The sequence below is a fragment of the Formica exsecta genome, unplaced genomic scaffold (assembly GCF_003651465.1).
Source record: "Formica exsecta isolate Colony F162 unplaced genomic scaffold, ASM365146v1 scaffold138, whole genome shotgun sequence".
NCBI classification, from domain to species: Eukaryota; Metazoa; Arthropoda; class Insecta; order Hymenoptera; family Formicidae; genus Formica; species Formica exsecta.
The window spans coordinates 1,639,001-1,659,622 of NW_021848711.1; the positions used below are offsets into that span (position 1 = coordinate 1,639,001).

At 37.5% G+C, this 20,622-nt stretch overlaps 3 protein-coding genes across 3 annotated transcripts in view; 1 reads left to right on the plus strand and 2 right to left on the minus strand.

Moving 5' to 3' along the window:
- The window catches only part of LOC115246063 (probable phospholipid-transporting ATPase VD), a 31,889-nt gene extending 15,392 nt beyond the window's left edge, over positions 1–16,497 (minus strand). The window contains 5 exon segments of the mRNA XM_029824650.1: positions 125–203; positions 5,975–6,235; positions 6,323–6,502; positions 7,077–7,724; positions 15,331–16,497. Of these exon segments, the coding sequence (XP_029680510.1) occupies positions 125–203; positions 5,975–6,235; positions 6,323–6,502; positions 7,077–7,714 (1,158 nt within the window). The 5' untranslated portion in view covers positions 7,715–7,724; positions 15,331–16,497.
- LOC115246069 (protein SHQ1 homolog) lies at positions 10,732–12,215 on the minus strand (the record flags this gene model as incomplete). Its single annotated transcript, XM_029824655.1, has 5 exons — positions 10,732–10,995; positions 11,076–11,230; positions 11,318–11,481; positions 11,564–11,687; positions 11,763–12,215. Coding segments are annotated over 5 exons (945 nt in total), but the record flags the coding sequence as incomplete, so codon positions are not given.
- A 254-nt stretch (positions 16,498–16,751) lies between the features above and the next one.
- Positions 16,752–20,622, plus strand: part of LOC115246066 (rab GDP dissociation inhibitor beta) — a 7,323-nt gene continuing 3,452 nt past the window's right edge. The window contains exon 1 of the mRNA XM_029824653.1: positions 16,752–17,426. Coding sequence (XP_029680513.1) covers positions 17,266–17,426 — 161 coding nt within the window. The 5' untranslated portion in view covers positions 16,752–17,265. The remainder of the gene's footprint in view (positions 17,427–20,622) is intronic.

Consider the following 20,622-nt stretch of genomic DNA (forward strand, 5'->3'; position numbering starts at 1 on the left):
CAATAAATGGACAGAAGTAAACTCCACAGGTAAAGATCGGTTGATTCTTTTAGCGATGAAATATCTCGATTTTAATTAATTTTTTTATATATAATATAATTACTTTAATGAAGATGGCCGGTACCAGTTCGTTGTTTGAGAGGTGAACCAGGTCACCCACCTTGACATCCTTCCACGCCACCTTCATATATCTGTCGCCTTCGCTACAATGAAATCACAAGAGAAATCTCTCGTCAAGAAACTGAGGCATTACTTTTAAATATTACTTAAGCGACCACATTGAAAAAGGTAATTACATTTTCGTAATCGTGCGAAATAATTGGAGAGTTTGTACGGTAAATAGATTACTTCATCCGCGGCGCTTCCTAATTTTATCGCATGATTCGCAATTACGAATATTACGTAAATTACAATTTACGGCATAACTTTGCAATAAGGATTTAATTGCAAGGATGGATGTAACTAAGAGACTGCAAATATTTACTTAACAGAACGCAGTTTATTTTAGCTTAATAAACTTAGGCCATTACGTGTTGAATATATTATGCAATACTCTACAGTTTTCAGTAAATTAATCAAGTAACTGCGACATGCGCGTGCACGCATGCCATTATTCTATTATTAGGATCAGAAAGGGATTAAATCAATTATTTATACTTTCTTTATTGTACGAACAAAGGAAAAAATATCTGGCAAATAAAGTTGTAGAATCTTATTTAAGGGATTGACGTAAGACAATCGACAAATCCTCGCGTTGCATAAAAGAACTCATAAGGCTACCCTGCTGTCGTCAATGTCGCGAAAATGAATATTATACAGAGTTTTGTACAGCGCGAAACACACACACACACACACACGCAAATATTTATCAAGACCGAAACGAGCCCAGCGAGATACATGTATCCGTTAATAAGCATTTGAAATCCACGTATACGCATCGGAATAGAAAATTGACCTTACTTTATCATAAATAGCGCGATGAAAAATTAATAAATCGACAATATGTTATTCTTTCAGTCATTTTTCTTAATCGAAATGATTAGCTTTAATATTACACAATGCGCTAAAAATATTCGATAATTCGCGCAAAAGATTTAGGAAACATTTAAAACGATTCTCTATCTAATAACAATTAAAGATTAATACATGAGATATTGATATATGCGGAACGAAATCGAGTTGCTGGAGTCGCTTGTGAAAACTCGGATTCTCTCTCTATGACGTGATTTTTTATTACTCTCTAAGTTGTAAGCAATGGCAGATCGCGACAGGCGTGACCTTGAGTAGCTAATTCAAGTGTTCAGAAGATAGATTCATCTCGCTCGAGCGTTCTCCGAGCTGCTATGATGAAATCGGCGATTGGCGATATATTTCCTTCAATTGCAAGCGTTGACTTTGAACGTCACGTCCGCACCCGTTTGATCGGAACGAATTTCAGACGACGAGTTATCGGAGGCGAACGCGTGGGCGAACTCCTCGAAAGGATGGCAAACAGCTGTTTGCCGTTTGACATTTGAACGGGATGAACGAGGAATAGTCGTTGTTTATTCGCGTTCATTTCAGGAACCGAGAAAGAATACTTTACTGTCACAAGGTCGTCTCATGCAGAGACGAGACTAAATAATGCAAATATCAATTCTTTTGTTTGTCTCAGAGGATAATACAAAGTAAGAAACGCGTCATTCTTGCTTTTGTATCGTTCAATTTTTCGCCACATTTAGTGTGACATCGAAATGAATTGCCGTAAATGTATTATGCATCGCGTATCGTATCATTAGTATTATCGCGATTAGGTGTGGCTATTTTATCGCGGATTCGTGTCGTTGCCTTGCGACGGATTCGCAGCACGTAACGCGGATACACGAGTTAATTATGCAATTATATACGCATATTTATATAAACGTATATTTACGGGTGACGTTATAACGATCGCTGTATGATATTTGTAAATGCATGATACGGATGAAACGAGACTGGAAACGGGCTAGAAATCTATCTCATGGCTCTTCCAAGATCATTTATCCCCAGGTATAATATAATGTTGCAAAAACAATAGCTACTGAACATTGACCAACAATAAATAGCAGGTTTTTATGCACGCACGGTGGATTATTTAAATGACACATAACTATGTATCGGCACGGTGTATTAAAGTAGAGCAATTAATCCGTCATAATTATTCGTCGTTTACTACCTTTTGAATGTTCTTTTTCTCAGTTATGCCAGAGAATATCAAAGGCATCGTATATACCGCGGCAGTACGTATTTGCTATCGCTCTAACCGCATAATAATTTCAGGACAAGTTTTCAACCACATAGCAAGAGATAACGAGTCAAGGATAGTTTACTAGTTGCACGCATTATATTACAATCTTATCATAATTCGCGTAACTTTCGTGATATTTCTAAGTGAAAAGATTTTCAACATTTCGACGTTTGGCATCTCTTGGCATCTAAGTTGATCTTAAAATGGTTACGCCTCTATAACATCGCCAAAAAACCACAGGAGACTTGTGAAGTGTTTATCGTACATTTATTCTTTAGCATGTTGGAATATTTATTGATTTATTGGAAACTAATATCCTCATTCAGAGAGAAACAATTTTTTAAAAATTTGTATATTAAAATATTATTAAAGCATATTTAAAAATAATGCCAAAAAAAAAAAAAAATTGTTTAGTAATAATTTTAAAACTTAGCAGGTAGACAAATATAAAGATCAAAATATTGTTTGAAATAGTGTCTCGACGTTTTTACGCGAGAAAGATTCATTCGAATCTGATGCAAGATATCATAAGAAACTCATATATTGCCTTATGATAAGTGTAACAAAAGAGATTATTTGTAGCTAAAACATGTTATTCGAGCATCTATAATTATCTCTTTTACACCGAATAATTTATATCGAGGACTTCCTACGTAATGTACATATAAGGAAACGGCCTTTACAAGTATGGATTTGCAAGTCGCTCACCGATATTTCAGGGCTTCCAACGCGTTTCGTAAAAGTGGCTAGAATATGCACAAGCGGATGTACACACATAATATTACATTTACACCCGTTTACATTGCTCTCTCACATGACATAAGCGATGACGACATCACTCATCTGCTTAACGGCACTCTGAAAACTCGGCAAGAGAGAAAGAAGTAGACCGGAGAAGCTTCTCAGTTTTCATTGAAGTGGATTTATCCGGGTACTTTGCCAGGCCCGGTGCCGAAAATTCACGTTACAACGTAATGTGAGAATATTACAACACAAGTCTGGAAGGAACGCGCTATTGCCGCGATTGGCGAACGACGCTTGAAAGTTGTTTGAGTTGCAAAAGATGATATATTTGCTTCGCGCCGATGATTCTTTCGGAGAAAGGGACTTCTAAAGTGGAATTTTGAGTAGGCTTCGGATTTTAGTTTGTAACGCTTTCAGAGATCCGCGTCATGATAACGAAAGTGACTCAACGAAGGCCAATAGCTGCCTCGCGCAATCGGTGTCAAATAGACGAGGCAAGTATGATGATTAGTGGACTCGTGCGACGCCTCCAATATTTATTCCGATAGAGATTTTCCTCCTATTTAACTCGCAACTCTAGTCGCGTCCTAGATCCATTAGAGTCATCGTAAATTGGTTTTCACGTTTATTAACTGAGATGGATAAACTTTTTTATCGAATCATCATATAAGTAATTCCTAATGACGTTCAAATAAACTTGAACAATCTATTCCTCCTCTGAAATGTTAACAGGTTCGACTTATCTGTCGATGGTTACGAAAATGTTGACATTTCAGGTGTGGACGAGACGCGAGAATAATAGCGATGAAATATATGTCGCGGTAATTTAACGAGCGGAATCGACAGATTGTGAGGCACGCGCCGCGTGAGACGAGATAAAAAGGGGGTAATGGTAACAAATGCGAATGTCAAGGTCTCCGGCGCACGAGACGGATTGCAATCGACCTGTGGCCGCGAGTACAAGAGGGAGAGAGAGGGAGAAAGAGAGAGAATGGAATCGTTCGCACCATTATGCAGATATGTTGCGTTTAGAAAACGATAGGCGCGGGCGATTAGCGACTCGAGTCTCGTCGACAACATAATTTTGAATCGATCGTTCCTTCCCGACTGAAAGCACGCAAATGCATCAACTGTAATGTGTCGCGCGCCCCCGCAACACGTCAAAGATCCTGTCGATTGTTCCGCAACTATTTTTCCTATCTGATAAGATATTTCGACATATATTCCAATAATTAAAAATGCATAATTATTTTATTATTGTGACAATAATATAATATTTTTCATCATAATTGCAACGATATCTTAATGATAACAAGCTGAAATGTTATCGTCAAAGAAAGTTCTCGGTGATATCTTTCGCGAGCATGATTGGCAAATATATTAAATTAAAATTGAAAGAGAATCGACGTCCAGGGGACACGAGGAGACACGACGAAGGACAAGGTCATCCACGAAATCTTTGCCGAAGCAATACGCTGTATCGGAATTGCCAGGTCATCGATCAACTTTCCAATTACATTGCATTATGAACGAAGACTCGTGACGACCAAAACTGCCGACATTCATATAATCGAAACGACGAACGAACGATCAGACAGGCCGACTATAAATTCGATTACATTTATATGAGACACACGGGATCAACCAACTGTCAATTTTTACATGAATTCGCGAACAGGATTTCAAAAATATCATATATTCTTTAAAATTACAAGTTTTTTTTCTATTTCACGAGTATCTTTTTAAATAGTTGAAGTGACTCTGCAAGTTAAAAAAAAACATGATCTCGAAATATAATTATTCATTGGTATGCGAGAGAGAGAGAGAGAGAGAGAGAGAGTGAGAGAAATTGCTTTTTTTACAAAATTTATAAAACGTAATTTTAAATTAATTAGAAGATTCGAATTTTATAACGATAATAGACTCGCTTATTATCTCGAAGATGGTTGTAAATCGCGAGACAATTGTTTTCGGAGTTCATTCAACCCTCGTTCAATCGTACATCTACCTCCCTCTTGTTGCGCTGCAATCAAAAACCACGTGGCATATGTACATACGCGTTTATCGGCGCACGCGTCGAATTGTATCTACGGTTCAATCGCGCGCATGTGTGACTATATATACGCAACCTCTCCGAGCGATCGTTCACTGACTATTTCGGATGCACGAACGACGAAATAAACGTAGTATTGATATTGTATGGAGTTACATTAAGCGGCAGTTGTTGACGATGCTGCGAGCGCATCAATTGAAGGCTGGCGTTACGAGCGTAAACAATGCTGGTGATCGCGTCGCATCAACAACAATCTAGAACGTCGCGTCGCGGAGTATTCTTGCGGAAAAAGAACGGTATAGACCGGACACTTTCCTCTCCGTGTTCGCGCTCGTGCATGCAGACCGTTCGTTCGCATTTGTACGTGACCCACATACCTGGAATTGTCGGTCTTATATTGGAATCGATCTATTGGATTCCGTTGCCGCAAGGATTCTAACTGAAGCGACGACTGGCGTGGTAAACTAGCAAGGATAAACGAGCAAGGTCGATACTGGTTGAAATATTAAATATGTCTATTCAATTCTTCATACAAGAGAGAGGAGGAGAGAGAAAAAATTATCGTGCATTATTTATTTCGTTATTAAAAAGAAAATTGAAACTGTCGAAACTTAATCATTCGGTCATGTTACGCATTTTATCGCGTTCGATCGCTAACATCTCTTTTACCCAGCTCCCACGTACAATTCGCAGAGAGAGAGAGAGAGAGAGAGAGAGAGACGCGCAACATTAACTCTTTTTACGATAGTCATAAAACTTGCATTATCTCTGTGTTTTTGCGCAAGTCAGACAGGGGAGGAGGAAGGAGAGGTCAGGGAAAAAGAGGAGCTGATTGTATTCGAACGATCTCTACAACTCTATGCTACACACTGTATGACGGATGTAACGTCGCATTTTGTTCGTCGACTCACCTAACGTAGACGCGGCAGGTGGAATTGTTCACACGCCGGTCACTGGCGAGACGCCGGCGATCTTCGAAGAAATCCTTAAGCGCCGTAACCCCCAGAACGAATATGACGGGGATCATAGCGACTTCCTTGCCAAACGCATTTATAGCCGGTACCCAATTGAGCAAAACGATGAAAATGAAGTACAGATTGGCCACGCGGTGAAACTGTTCCAGCAGGTTACGAGGTAGGAAGCTCAGCGCCGTATACTTTGTTGTGCGTACCCTGAAACGTGTATGACATCGTGAGACGTGCGAGCTGATCATTCCATTCAAGTCAATCTTGTCGCACACATGCCTCTCTCTCCCTTACCTGTTATCCGCCCTATTTCCATTGGGATGCTGACTCTTCGGTGTTTTCGGAGAGACTAAATGATTCGGCACTATTGTCCTTAGACGGGGCTCCTCCGGCAATGGACCGAAACAATGGGCCCATAGTCTCCTCCACCAGGGGGGCGCGACGCTACGTCTTATCGTATAGATAGACTCCGATCTGCGAACAATCGCGGCATAGTTTGCGCCTTTAATACTGTGTTATGCCTGAAATATCATATTTATAGAAAAAAATATCGTAATTTAATTTTAAAAAAAAAAATTCGTGATCTCATTGAGACAGTATGTAATTTGATCAAGTGATCGGTATTTCATGACAAGCGATATCGGGGTATATTAATATTATCGATATAAAAATATAAATTATCAACAATTTTAATAAATAACCATTTTAAATACATCAAACTTTATACTATCTACTTATAATCATGTGACGGAGAGAAAAAATTTTCTGTTTTTAATTCTATTGTCTGATGTGTGTCAAAGATTCTTGAAATATTTCTTCGTTATACGATGCATAAAATTAAGAAAGAATTCTATCCAAATTTTAATATAAAGTATTAAAAAGCATTTTATTTATGTCTTTAAATTTCGCATATTAATATTAATAGCGTGTATTATATTAGCTTCTCTTAGATATTATCCGCTGTTAATGTACTGTTATCCGATTCTGTCCACGATCGACTTTATCATTTGAAACAATGATAAATCGCATCCCATATGTCATTTCGTACCTGGACGCTTGGCGAGAATGACCGCGAAAGGAAGGCATTCTGCCGGCAGTAGGCGGCCTGCCCTCTTCCCTGTGGCCCGGCGGCAAGATGAAGTCCGTTCTGGAGCCGACGCGATGGTGTCCCGTTACGGCCGACTGGCCTTGCGTCACGTCCGCCACCTGACCCTGGCTGAAGGCTCTCTGATGACCCGGCTTCTTCAGCGCTGACGGTCGACCCGCGGACGTGGCACTTCCCACAGTCGTCAACGGGCCCAGAAAAGATCCGTAGGTTTGTCGCCCGGTCGTGCAATCCGCCAAAACACCGCCATGGCTCGCCGATCTCGCGTGCGTCTTCGGCAGGGGTCTTCTTCTGGCCGGCGAGGTAACTTCCTCTACGGCGTCCTCGTCCTCGTCGCCGTTGCTGATCTTCGTTGACGTGGACGCCATCATCGTAGTGTTGGTGGTCATCGTCGTGTTTGTCGTGGTCAAGTGGTCGCCACCGTGGAGGAAAGACGACAGAGATGGCTGAAGGGGCGCCGTCGATGTCGACGACGATAACGACGTCGCGCGGCTGGGGTGGCCCGCACCCGGGAACACGTAAAGGGACTCTTGTCTTTCGATCTCCTCGCTGGCTGCTTCCTGCGCGTCGTCCTCGGACATGCTGGCACATCTACGCACATACGCAGTGCAAAAATAAAGATGGTAAACGTATGAAACAATAAATGGACAGAAGTAAACTCCACAGGTAAAGATCGGTTGATTCTTTTAGCGATGAAATATCTCGATTTTAATTAATTTTTTTATATATAATATAATTACTTTAATGAAGATTTAATTAAAATTTAATTATTATTTATTTATTTATTTATTATTCAATTTTATTATATTTTGGAATATTTAAATCCTCTGTCTTTCTTTCACATGTCTTAGAAAGTCTCTTCAAGACTTTAGTTTGACCGAATTGTAACTAATAAATAATAATTTTATCTTCGATATAAAATGTTTCCAAGTATTATATTTTTAGTCTATATTTGATGTCGTTAAAGAATAATGAGTTTTCAATTAATAATCAACTGTATGGTTCTCAATCATGTCGATGTGTGTAATATTCTGCCGTACACATTAGCCGCAACTATAGTTGAAATTTCTGGAATCGACAAGATAGCAGGTACTCAATCTTCTTCGATTATCCTGGGCGCCATAATTCGCGCCCTCGTTCCGATAATATCCAATTCGTTCCAAACGTATAACTGTTTGAGGTTCAAAATTCGTCCGTTCGTATTATTCTTCTCGACAGACGTTTGCTTATCCTCACGACTGACGAATCACGCGTTTATACATATCCGGAATAACAATCATACATGCATTGCGTGTATTCCTTTCAAACACAGAAGACGCACATATAATCGCAAACTTGACGCAATCGTACAATTTCCTTATTATGCGGCATGAAATTAAATAAATCGATACAAATCAAAAAATTGACATTTGGGCAAAAAAAAAAAATTAAAGTTGATGTGTCAAGATGTTAATTTATTTTTTATATATTTTTATAATATACTTGCTTTCTCTATTAGAATATTATTTTTATAGATTACTCGTATATAATAAAATTTTATTTTTAAGCTTTCGCCATCTGCGCGAATATGTAAGCGTTAATAATTGCTTCGTTAAAAATAAATGTGCAAAACTGGCACATTTTATAATATCTGTTTCCAAATATATCACTCTTTGCAGCACTCATATATCATAATCAGATGTCACATATCACATGTCATGCGTTCGTCACACAAACTTGTGTTAATAATTATTTAACTAAATCGATTTTATTGGACAGTTGTTATGATTCTTTTACAACCTATTCGTTATAGATAGTGTTTATTTTTCATTGATTCTCCGCCTGATTTATTAGTAAAGTGCGGTACGGCGGAATAAAATATTTGATAATTTCCAGTTAATTGGCTATTACATGGAAAACACTCCCTCCCGGTAGTTTCGCAATACGTAATCGAAAATAAGCACGAGATACATTTTACAAGCTCCTACACAATATAGATATTTAAATGTAAAATCTAGATTTGTGGAAACTCACTGTTCGTTTTATTGTACTAGAGATTACGCATTTTACGCTCTTATCGGATAAAGAAAGATACGAGATTTCTCGATATAGTGCAAATTGTAGTAAATACGATATATATAGATATGTCTTCAACTAATCACAATTTCAACACCGGATATTCTGTATAGATAACTAACTAAAATAGATTATTTCTGCGAAAACTGTGCAACAGTCATCGAAAAAGAATTCTTACTCAAAGTGCTAATATCTTTGAACATTCAGAAATATAGGGTCAGGAGATGTAGTATATACAATCAAGAAAAAAATGATTCTTCGTGTCAAAATAATATAAGAAAATGTAGAATAAAATATTTTTGTACTAGATTTTGTTTTCGAGAAAATTGAGTCTGAGACATTAATATATTTACACGTCTACAGGTTTGAATTAATGATATTGACTCTAATGACATTGTATCGAATTCGTCTCTCGACAACTACTATTAATATATACATAAATATAAAATAAAACGACAATATTTCATTTAGTAAAAAAATTTTAAATAATTCGTCATTGAAGATGTCTACATAAACTTTATTTCTTCAGTAGAAAGAATGTTGTATCTTTTTATAATTATTTTAACAATTACCATTGAGAGATAAATCCAATAATGCAAGGTCATTAGAGCTTAATCATTACTGAAGCTTAAAAAAGCGTAAATATAAATTTTATAAATTTTCCAATTTTTAAAGTCAATTTTCTCGGAAACAAAACCCCCGTACGAAAAAATTTTATTCTACATATTTGATTTATTTTTTCACGCGAAATCAACTGTTTTCGGTCTTCCGACCTTAATGTTATTTTCAGAACTATCAGAAATATCTCAGAAATATCTCAGAACTATTCAGAATTATCTCTATATTAGAGTGGTATCAGTAATTTTAAATGTTTTCTCACCCAAAAAATGATAAAAGTTCAATATTCTTTCAAAGATAGATCTAAAGAAAAGTAAATTAGATACATCCCCTGTGCATGTATAAAAAAAGTTTGTATCACCAAGAGACCGAAACACCACTTATCGTTGATCTGTGCGACTGATACAAAAAACGTGCCCTTCATCCAATATATATCTGCCGATAATTCTGATAGGCGATCAATACTGCGATTTCCACACAAAGAATGGAATTTATTTTTCTTTCTGATTTCTTGCTGACGTTAATAACCTCGGATAATTCAATATCTCGGATAATTACAACACGATACAAAAATAACGTTACATTGATGCGATCGATGAGCTTTTAAACATATATGTATATCAAGTCGACTTCAATTAATGTAGAAATTGTTTACTTTGTTCTTGAAGCGTTCTACTAGTCACCGATCTTTATCCCGATCAGATCTTATCTTCTAAGGTGAAACAGTAACTGTCATTTTTCCCTTTTACAAAAATAATATTTTCATAAAAGTAAGCATTTTATACAATTAAGCAAAATTTGAAACTTTCCTAAATTAAAAATAAATTATGTATGCATGTGATATTGCCGAATTAGAGATATAATTTTAAGAAAATATGTTATTTACTACTTCGTATTTTTTTTTTTTTTTTTTTTTTTTTTTTTAGAGCAATGATTATATTATGTCGAGTATTAGTTATTATGTAACATGTAATCAAAAAAATTAGATATCATCTACACATCATGAAGATAATATAAGTTAAATGTGAATATTAGATAAATATTAGAAATAATACACAAAGAATAAATGTTAGCAATGTTAAACACACACATATATTAAAGACAGCTGTTAACAATCAAACCAAATATATATAAAAATACTTACAAATGCTTAAAAAATTGTTTGTTAACATGATATATATTCTTTGGCCTTTAAAACAAAATTATAGAGTATATAAAATATGAAGACAAAATTCGAGAAACTTTATAAAATATTAACTCTGTACTTACTTTTCTTTCTCAGAATCATTTAAACACAATTCATCGATTTGTCCAACCATCTCATGAACAGCATTTTCTATAACAAGTCCCTCTTCTTGAACAGAATAAGCTGCCACTTCCAGTTCTACTAAATCCAATCCCATGCTTGCTTTGCTTGGATGAATCTTTATAAGATAATAAAAATTTAGATATAAAGAAAATAATAGAAATGCTAAATAAGTATATTATAAATATAATTTTTTTTAACTTACATTATTTAACATAGAGTGAAGTGGTTCTATTAATGATTCAGGAGATGCTTGCAGCCAAATTAAAAAGTCCTTTATGTATAATTGGTTTAATATGTATCTTGGTTCATACGAGTTGTTAAAAAGACTATGTATTTCACAGAAGACTTTGATAATATATTTCTTTCCTGCATGTACATAAAAATGTTTAAAGTAGTAAAAACTTACCAAGAGAAACAGTTATCCTAACATATCCCAATTTATACTGACCTAATGTGAGAGCTTTTTTAACATCTTCGAAAACTTTCATAGAAAGCTCCCAATTTCTGTAAAGTGGATAACAAAGTGATCTTCGGAAGCATGCAGTAATAACTTCATCCACAGAAGTAAAATTCTGAAAATATTTGATAGATTAGTCTTTTAGATACCTTTTCACAAAAGAGACATCATCACTAATTAATAAACATACTTGGAACCAACATAATGTAGAGCTTAGCTTATTAATGGTCCAACTGCTTTCTACAGTATTTTCTCCTAATGTAGTTCGATGGTTGTAACAACTGGCATATAAAATATCAATAAGATTTAAACATAACTTTTTTATATCTTCAGCATCTAATAAATATTCCTTATTTGGAAGATCTTTTAATAGATCAATCTCAGCTTCGCTAAATGTAACTTTGTCTTTCTGCAGCATATCCCATTCTGCTGTATACGCTATATATGATTCGGTACATTCTGGCTCCATAAGATCTGCCATATAATGTTCTTCATTGAAATCTTCCAATTCACATTTTTCTTGCAAACTTTTTCTTTCTGCTTCAGGAGTTGTATCAGGGGTGGGAAGATCTATTATTTCCTTAATCCATGCTGCCTTAAAATTTCCCCCCAGGAAAATATATATTATTATTATACAGTATAATCAATTTAATTTAATCTTAATAAAAAAATCTTTGGAAAAGATTCATATTTTTTAACGACATCCTAATATTCTCTATCATTTCTCTATTATTTTTACTGAAGATTTAATTCGCTCGAACGATATCGGCCTGGTTCGATCTCAAAGACGCACGGGACGGAATACGTGTCACGGTTTACCGCCGTTTGTGTATCGGGCACACACGCGTGTACACACGCGTCAGTGAGCACGCCCGATCGTGTGTGCGTGCGGTTGCGATAAACGAGATTCCGGTATACGACGATCGATGTGCTGCGGGCACCCTTCTCTTTGCGCGCAAATCGCTATCGGTCGAATGTAAACGAACGGAGTGAATATATCAAGGGTAGAAAAAATCGAGCTATTAAATTGGGTCACCTGTTTACTCCTGAGCGCTCTAACGCGCTTCATTATCGCGTCGTTCGCTATCATTAGGACGATTGGAGGTGCAGTTAAAGAAAATTACGATATCGCCTCGCCGATTTCTTGTCGATTATCGAGACTCCTCCCTTTGGGCTTTTTTTATCCGAGATCATTTTCCGCAAAGATCATCGTATCATCACGAATACGTCGGTGTATCGATCAAAGCTTTTCAAAGCATTCAAATCTTTTCAAGAGGATGATTCAGCATTTCTTTACAATCCGGAACGCCCCGAGATGAAGGTGCCGATAATCGACAGAATTTTTCAGACGATCTAGATTTTTCTGATAACCTTTTTTTTTCTCTCTCTCGAAGAAACGAAGCCCCCCTTGAAGAAAAATTCGTCAAAGAATTTGGCTGAAGTAAACAAGAAAACGTTCTAAATAATCTACAAACTGAGATCAAAGACGGCTCACTGGTTTATTTTTTACGTCTTATAAGTTAGCGGAACAAAATGAGCAGAATCAATTCTAATTAATATTTTTATTTGTTGCTCATTTGTTGCTAAAAAGTTGCCAAAAAAAAAAATTTGTTGCTCTGTAAGTTTTTAAAAAAAATGATGTTCCGCTAAAGGAAGATTAAGTTAGCGGAACAATATATATATAGCAACAAAATTGTACATAACAATAATATAAGAATTTGTTGCTAATTTGTTGCTCTCGAAATATGCAAGTTCCGAATTTGTTGCTTACGAAATAAGTATAAATAATGCCGGAAAGCCGCACAGCGTGCAAACTTACAAGAGTAAACCAACAGAAAAAAACAACAAATAAAAATATTAATTAGAATTGATTCTGCTCATTCTGTTCCGCTAACTTATAAGACGTTTATTTTTTGCCATTTTATTATCGCGATATTCGAAATGATAACGCGAGGAGATTTATTCGTCCCGTTTTCTTGGTTAACGCGTTAAAAGTAATGTTGTTTGATCAACGCCGAAATAAACGCAACAGATGTGTGTAATATAATCCCTCTTTTATAGAAAACACAACGGAAACCATATAGGATTCTTGAAACGTCTCCCACGACGAGTGAAAATGATGTATTTACTAAAATCGCGTTATCCTTTAAAGAGATGTCACGCAGCTGCTGCTCGATGAATTATATAGTACTATTTGAAACATCATTAGATAAGATTAACAATATTCGCAAAAAAAGTATATAATCTCAATTAATAATCTATAAAATTTGAATTTTGGGAGAGTAGCCATGATTATAATTCTTACATTCTTCTATCGTATTAATTTCGTCCAAATAAACATTTATATTTAAAGCTAGACGCGTATTTATTATATAAAGACACGCATTAAAAGGTGTTCGATATGACTTAGGTAGTATCGCAAATTTCTTCGTGTCAATCAGCTCGCTGATAGCGAGCGGCTGCGATAAGCGCACAAATGCCGGATGATGTCGAATCTACGTGTACGTAACATGATTAAATTATGAATAAGACATGACATGTGTATGTGCGTGTGTGACATCCTCTCTCTCTCTCTTTCTTTCTGTTTCTCTTCCTCTCTCTCGAAATCCACTGAAATCCCAACGGAATACAGCATCGACCTTTATTTGGACGAAATTAAATGTAATATTATTCGTCTGTATTTCGCCCCGTCATGATGAAAGAAATCGACAAAACGTCGCCTCTTGGGAAGTGATAAGGCTGGCATTTCTACTCGAAACGCAAATATTGCGAAATGAGGGATGCAAAGTTAAACCCCTGACATTCTCCAAATGGAGAGCGCAATCTCTCTTTCTGTGTATCACATTTATCATAGCGTTATAATATGTATGCGTGCATGTTGACTTTATTGAATTACATATTTTATTGCGTCTCTCTCTTTTCATTGAGGGGCGGCATAAAGTATACTGTTTTATATTTTATTTTCTTGTATTAGTGAATGTTTGTGTGTTATATCGTGTAATATTCCGAATTATATGGCGTGTCTTAAAATTATAGAAGATTATTTTATATATAAAGGCAGATGAATACGTCTGAGTATGACGCAGGATTATCTCAACCACCGGTAGAGTCAATTTAGGCGAAACGGTGTCTTTCTGCTAACAGTCGGAGGGCAATTTTCCGCGGTTGCATTCAGTTGCGAATTAACCGTTATACTTTGCGACGCTGCAAACTGTGTTTCTCCCTGGCTCTTTATCTTTTTAATCGTTTCAACGCGAATATTTTTAAATTAAATTGAATTTAAAGGGCATCGCAGTCCGATATCGCACTTGAAAATCGCTCAAATCTTTGTGCTCTCGTTTCCCTTTGCGAAATTAAATATCACTCGACGTGATCCTAGTTAATCGAATCTTTCTCTAACACGCAATTCTCATTAAAACCCTTTCACTTTTTTTACATGGCCTATAAATCTCATCCGACCAACCAAATTGATTTTTTCTCGTCGATATAATTTCGATCGCGACTTTTCCAAATTTGTATCGAAATCATCCCGCTTCTTCGATCTTCCATTTCCCATCCTGAAGAAATTCCGCGATCGCTCGTGAATAAAAAAAAAAACGTTTTTATTGCACAGCTAACTTTCCCAAAGAAAGACGTCGCTCCGAGGAAGGAAAAAGTTGGCGCGTTTGCGCCTGCGATCACAACGCGGAAGAGAGAGAGAGAGAGAGAGAGAGAGAGAGAGAGAGAGAGGGAAAAAGTAGAAGAAAGAATAGACTCACATTTTTCCTGGCTCCCGACGTGGTCCACGTGGCCTCGTTTAAAACGGATGGCGTCTCCCCCCGAACTCGTCGCGTCGAGTTCACATCTCCGTCGCGCGTCGGAAAAGTCGGCGATCCCTATCGACGAGGAAACTCGAAGGGAATCGGTGACGAAGAATGAGTCACGAACGGGAGGTAGGTAGCGGCGCGAGAATCATCAATCCGCGATCTCTTCTCCGTGGGGCGAAAAGGCGCGAGCACATTGAGTACGTTACGCGATCGCGTCTTCGGTTCGCGTCTGCTCCGCGTCGTTTTTCTTTATATTTGGCCCGCTTTCAAAATTCGCGCATCGCCGAGAGACCTCACTACGAGCGCTAGAGTTTCGCGAGCGCGTTATCTTTATCGCGTACGATTCGACCGCGGCTGATAATGAGAGCGCGTCGCTAAACGGTTGCTCCGATATGCTCGATAGGCCGACGACACGACACAGCTTATCGCCGTACACGTACTGACAACTTGAACCGACCAACACGCCGCGCAGTGTTGGAGGGACAAATCTTCCGCGCATGCGTAGTAGCGCGAACGCTAGCAGACGCTGTTACGCCTAATAATAAATCACATGTACATATATTTCGTACAATGAAGGATGTCATTAGGGTTCTCGCAAAAAGGAAATAAAAAAATATTAAATATATGTATTAATACACATGTAATATTTAATATACAGCGTTTAATAGATGTTGCATATTGTTAGCATAAATTATAAGAAAAAGTAATGATAATTTATACGGCCCCAGCAAAAGGTCGTAACATCTTAGCACGAATCTGCTAAAGCCAGTCAGGTGTTTAATGACATAACTCGCGCATGCGCAAGTCCTGTCGGAGAGATTTTTTTCCCCCTATCGCACTTGACACCGTGTTCGTCCATAGACGTTTATATATTAAAGATGTCTGTGCGTCCGTCGAGAGTTGGTCGCGAAATTAGCGCTTTCTGTTGGTGACTGAATGCAAGCAATAAAGAGAAATAGCCCTGCGATGCGACGAAACGCGAAATGTTACTAGGCAAGTTTACAAGAAATAATAGTTGATACAGAATTCGATTGTTTGGATTATTGGTTGGTATGTCATTCGTTATGTCGAAAAATGTTGGTCGGTTATCACACACGATTAAATTGTGTGATTCCATGTATATAATATTATTTAATTTAGATTTATTAATAGAAATTAATAATTAATATAAATTTTGAACTATTTTTTTAACCTTGCTTTTTTATTACGGAATTTCTTCACTTTGATAATCGATTGTAAAATTACATGTAATAATGTTGGAAATTTGAATTCCACCATTCTTATCGTACCGACCAATAAACGACGAGATAAGCGTTATAAATCCTTCAGGGACACGAGATAAAAAACTGTAAAACTTCGTTTTTTTTTTTTCATGCACATCAAATGGAGCAATAACGCACTGACCGTCACAGAACGGAGAATCATCGTTGACATTTAGAATCGACATAAAAATACTTGACGTTACGTATACCGTGCTGTGTCCAGCTTTAGTGCCTCTTCGCAACGCGGGACGCAGCCTAGTGGAAAAGTTGGACGTCACCGCCGTCACTGCCACCGCCTGACCGCCACCGTCACCGCCGCCGCCACCGCCGCCGTCGTCATCGCCGTCGACACGGAGTAGCAAAAGAGAAAGAGCTGGTCTTCCTTCCGTTTCGCGCCGTATCGTGTCGTGTCGTTTGGTATCGCGTAGAAATCGCGCAACGCGAATTTTCTCGACTTCGTGTGCAGGAGGATCGCGAGAGACGAGAAGAGGAAGAAACGCATACGTTCAAGACACACACGGCCGCTTGTAAGCCGCGCGACAGTTCGCACGACAGCTTACTCGCCTACCTTCACTCTCTTGCCTCTTCTTCTTCGTGGATCCGGCACCTCTAACCCGGCGCGAACATGAATGAGGAATACGACGCGATCGTACTCGGCACCGGCCTCAAGGAGTGCATCCTCTCGGGCATGCTCTCCGTCAGCGGTAAACGAGTGCTTCACATCGACCGCAACAAGTATTACGGTGGCGAATCGGCCTCCATCACGCCCCTCGAGGACCTGTTCGGGTAAGTGCTCGTTTTGCCCTTCGTTTTCCCCTCTTCTCTTTCCCATCCCCGTATCATTTTCGTAGTCTTTTCGTCAATCGACACGAGGATCCAGGGAACGTTCAAGACACCTGCGGGGCATCAAACGTCTCCTTACAGATGTTTTTTTTAACATTTATGTCATATCACAAAGATCTTTCTTCTCTTTCTCCTCCTCTCGCGACACATAGGCGGGAGACACGCTGTCAACAGCTGGACGTATGATTACGGATATTGATACGGGAATTTCCTTCCTCTTTTCTGCCGATCGAATTCTCTCACCGGTCGATTATCTCCGCGGACAGAGAGAGAGAGAGAGAGAGAGAGAGAGAGAGAGAGACGATAGCGAGAGGGGGAGGAGGGAGAAAGAGAGAGAAGATACGTTCCCGCGGGGAACGCACCGAATCGTCGGAACTGCGTCGTATATGGCAAGGGTAAAGGGTTGGAGGGGGAGGGGGGACCCCCCCCGTTAAGGGATGTTATATTTTGGACCATTTTCAACGAAATATTGTAAGAGTCAATATACATAACCGCAATAATAATTGTTACAGGTAAAAACCGTTCAAAATACATTACAATAAAATATCAAACTTAAGGAAAAAATGTAGGAAAAAAGAGAAATGGAAGAAAAACAGAAGCTCGAACGAACAGATTTATTAATACGACGTTGGAATATTTTGGAGCACAGAAACGGACATTGTATTTAATTCTAAGTATAACGAGCGCCCGACACTAATTGCGAATTCCGGTCGTTGCTACCGGTCGAAAGTACATAGCGGAAAGTTCGGTACCGTCGGCCTCGCAACGGTTACACTTGAGTGTAAAGTGAGAGCAAGAGACGGAGGAAGGGAGGAGGAGACGGTATCCGCCCTCCGTGCGAGAGAGAGAACTTGTTCGATTGAACGTGGCAAAATTGTCATCGCCGTGATCAGATTTCGCCCTACGCTAAATTCTTCAATCCTTCGCCGCAATTTAATTTTTATATTTATTTTTATTCCCAATTTTTATTTCCTATTTTTTTATTTTAAATTTTTCTGTTTTCTTTTCTCTACACATTTTGTTTTTTTTCTCTTTGTTACCACTTATTTTCTTTTCTTGTTTGCTTTCCTTTTTTTTGTTTGTAGTTCTTTGTTTTTATATTTTATTATATCCCTTTTCTTTCTCATGTCAAGTTACACTTTTCGCGAACGATCTTGTTAACTGCGTTCGTCGACATTTTATTAAGAAACTCCCGACAAGCGGTAGCATTATAATAGCATGTTGACATGATTCAGTAGATTTTAACGTATATATACAGATCTACAGAATCTTACACGCATTGATTTGCTGCATCGTTATCCGTACAAAAATATTTTTCTGTAATTGTCAACTCGATACAAAATATCGATATTCTCGTTTATCATTATAGCGCTAATTATATAGCAAAACATAATTAGATTTTGAATCATTACGACGATTATTTTCACGACCTTTATTTTTTTTGCCCGGTTACATGTAAAATCTTTTTGCGAGTTTTCCGCATTGCACAGAATATGTAATTTCTTTCAATATCAGTCATTAACGAGTTTAGACTAATTTCATGGTGAAAGCTATGCAAGATATAAAATATTTTAGCAGATAATAATTTTACTTTGTGAATGTTTGTGAAAATTTTAAATAATTTTATTTAATTATTAATAAATTTGTTTTCTCTTCTGTTGCGATAAAAATTAAATGCCCTATAGATGCAATTATATTTGAAATGCACATGTCACATTATCGTGACGCATAAAAAACAGATAAGATAACGGAAAAAGATAATGTTCAAGATGTTTTGCGTTGTTTTTGGTCTTTCCGTTCACCGCAATTTCGTCATATCTCCATTCGGTCGTTTCGCATTGATAATCGCGTAAAAAATGCGATCAAGTGTCAAAGGTTCACGATTATTCTTCTCTCTCTCTCTCTCTGAAATCTCCCCTTTTCCGTTTCTCTTACCGCGACGTTTCATTATATAGCGACTGCGTATTCTGTTAAAAAGTACAATGTCATCTGAAAAACGCGGATATCCTGTTGCAAGCATTTGATATATCCGTTACATTCTTTTGTACAGCAACGCGCGCGGACATGAAAGTCCGTCGAGGTCGAGGAGAAGGAGGAAGAGGTTCCATTCGCGCCGAATGCAGATGGAAAGCGGAACGACGACCGTTTCGAAGAGATTGCACGTAATTATGTGCTTCGCGGAAAAACGCACGTCGCGACACGCGAATCCCGGTAGTTTTCCGTCTCGTGATTACGAATGCAAATCTGACGAATCTGGACAAGTGGAAAAAGTAATTAGCCTGAATTTAAAATGCGAATAGACATGCCGTGTAATACATATTTCTCTTTACGTACTTTTTTCACCAGTCACAATAATATCTCTCTCCAACACGTACAGTATATTGTATTTTTCAATTATATAAAAATTTGCGTAATTTTATATATATTTTTGTATAATAATTATAAAATTGATTAAAATATGTATATAAAGCAAATGGATTCAGACACACAGGAGTAAAAACAATGGATTGCGCAAAGAGAATAATTGGACGACTGTGTATCACATATCTCTACAACGCCCATAAAATTGTGCAATTGCATTTACGTTGTACGCAACGTACTTCTCTACGGATTCGCATTTTGCATCATTGGTACAAAAAAAGCAATGACGAAAATCATTGCGAGCTCTCAATAAATCATTATCGCGCAGCTAATCCATTCGTACCTATCGCGCTATCAATAAATTGCTGTCCTTGATGCTCGCGATATCGCTCAATCATCACTTAGTGACAAGTTGTCAATTGGATGAATACAACGGATGCAGATTCATGAACAACATTTACGTCGTATATTATTGCTTTATACAGCAGAACAGAACCTCTATGTAAAAATAATTCTTATTCTGAACGTAGATAAAACCTACGGAAGCGGAAGCGTCCGACATGAGCGTTTAATTACGATTGATAAGATTGATAAGAAACTATCGACTAACTGGTTGATACCTTGTTCGTGATAGATCCCTTTATTAATTTTCGTGACCCAATTTTTCTTCGTGATAAATTCTCGTAAGATAATTAAAAGACAGAGGAGATATCTAGATTTATATATATATATATATATATATATTTACGTATATATTTCATTTGGCTATGTTCGACTT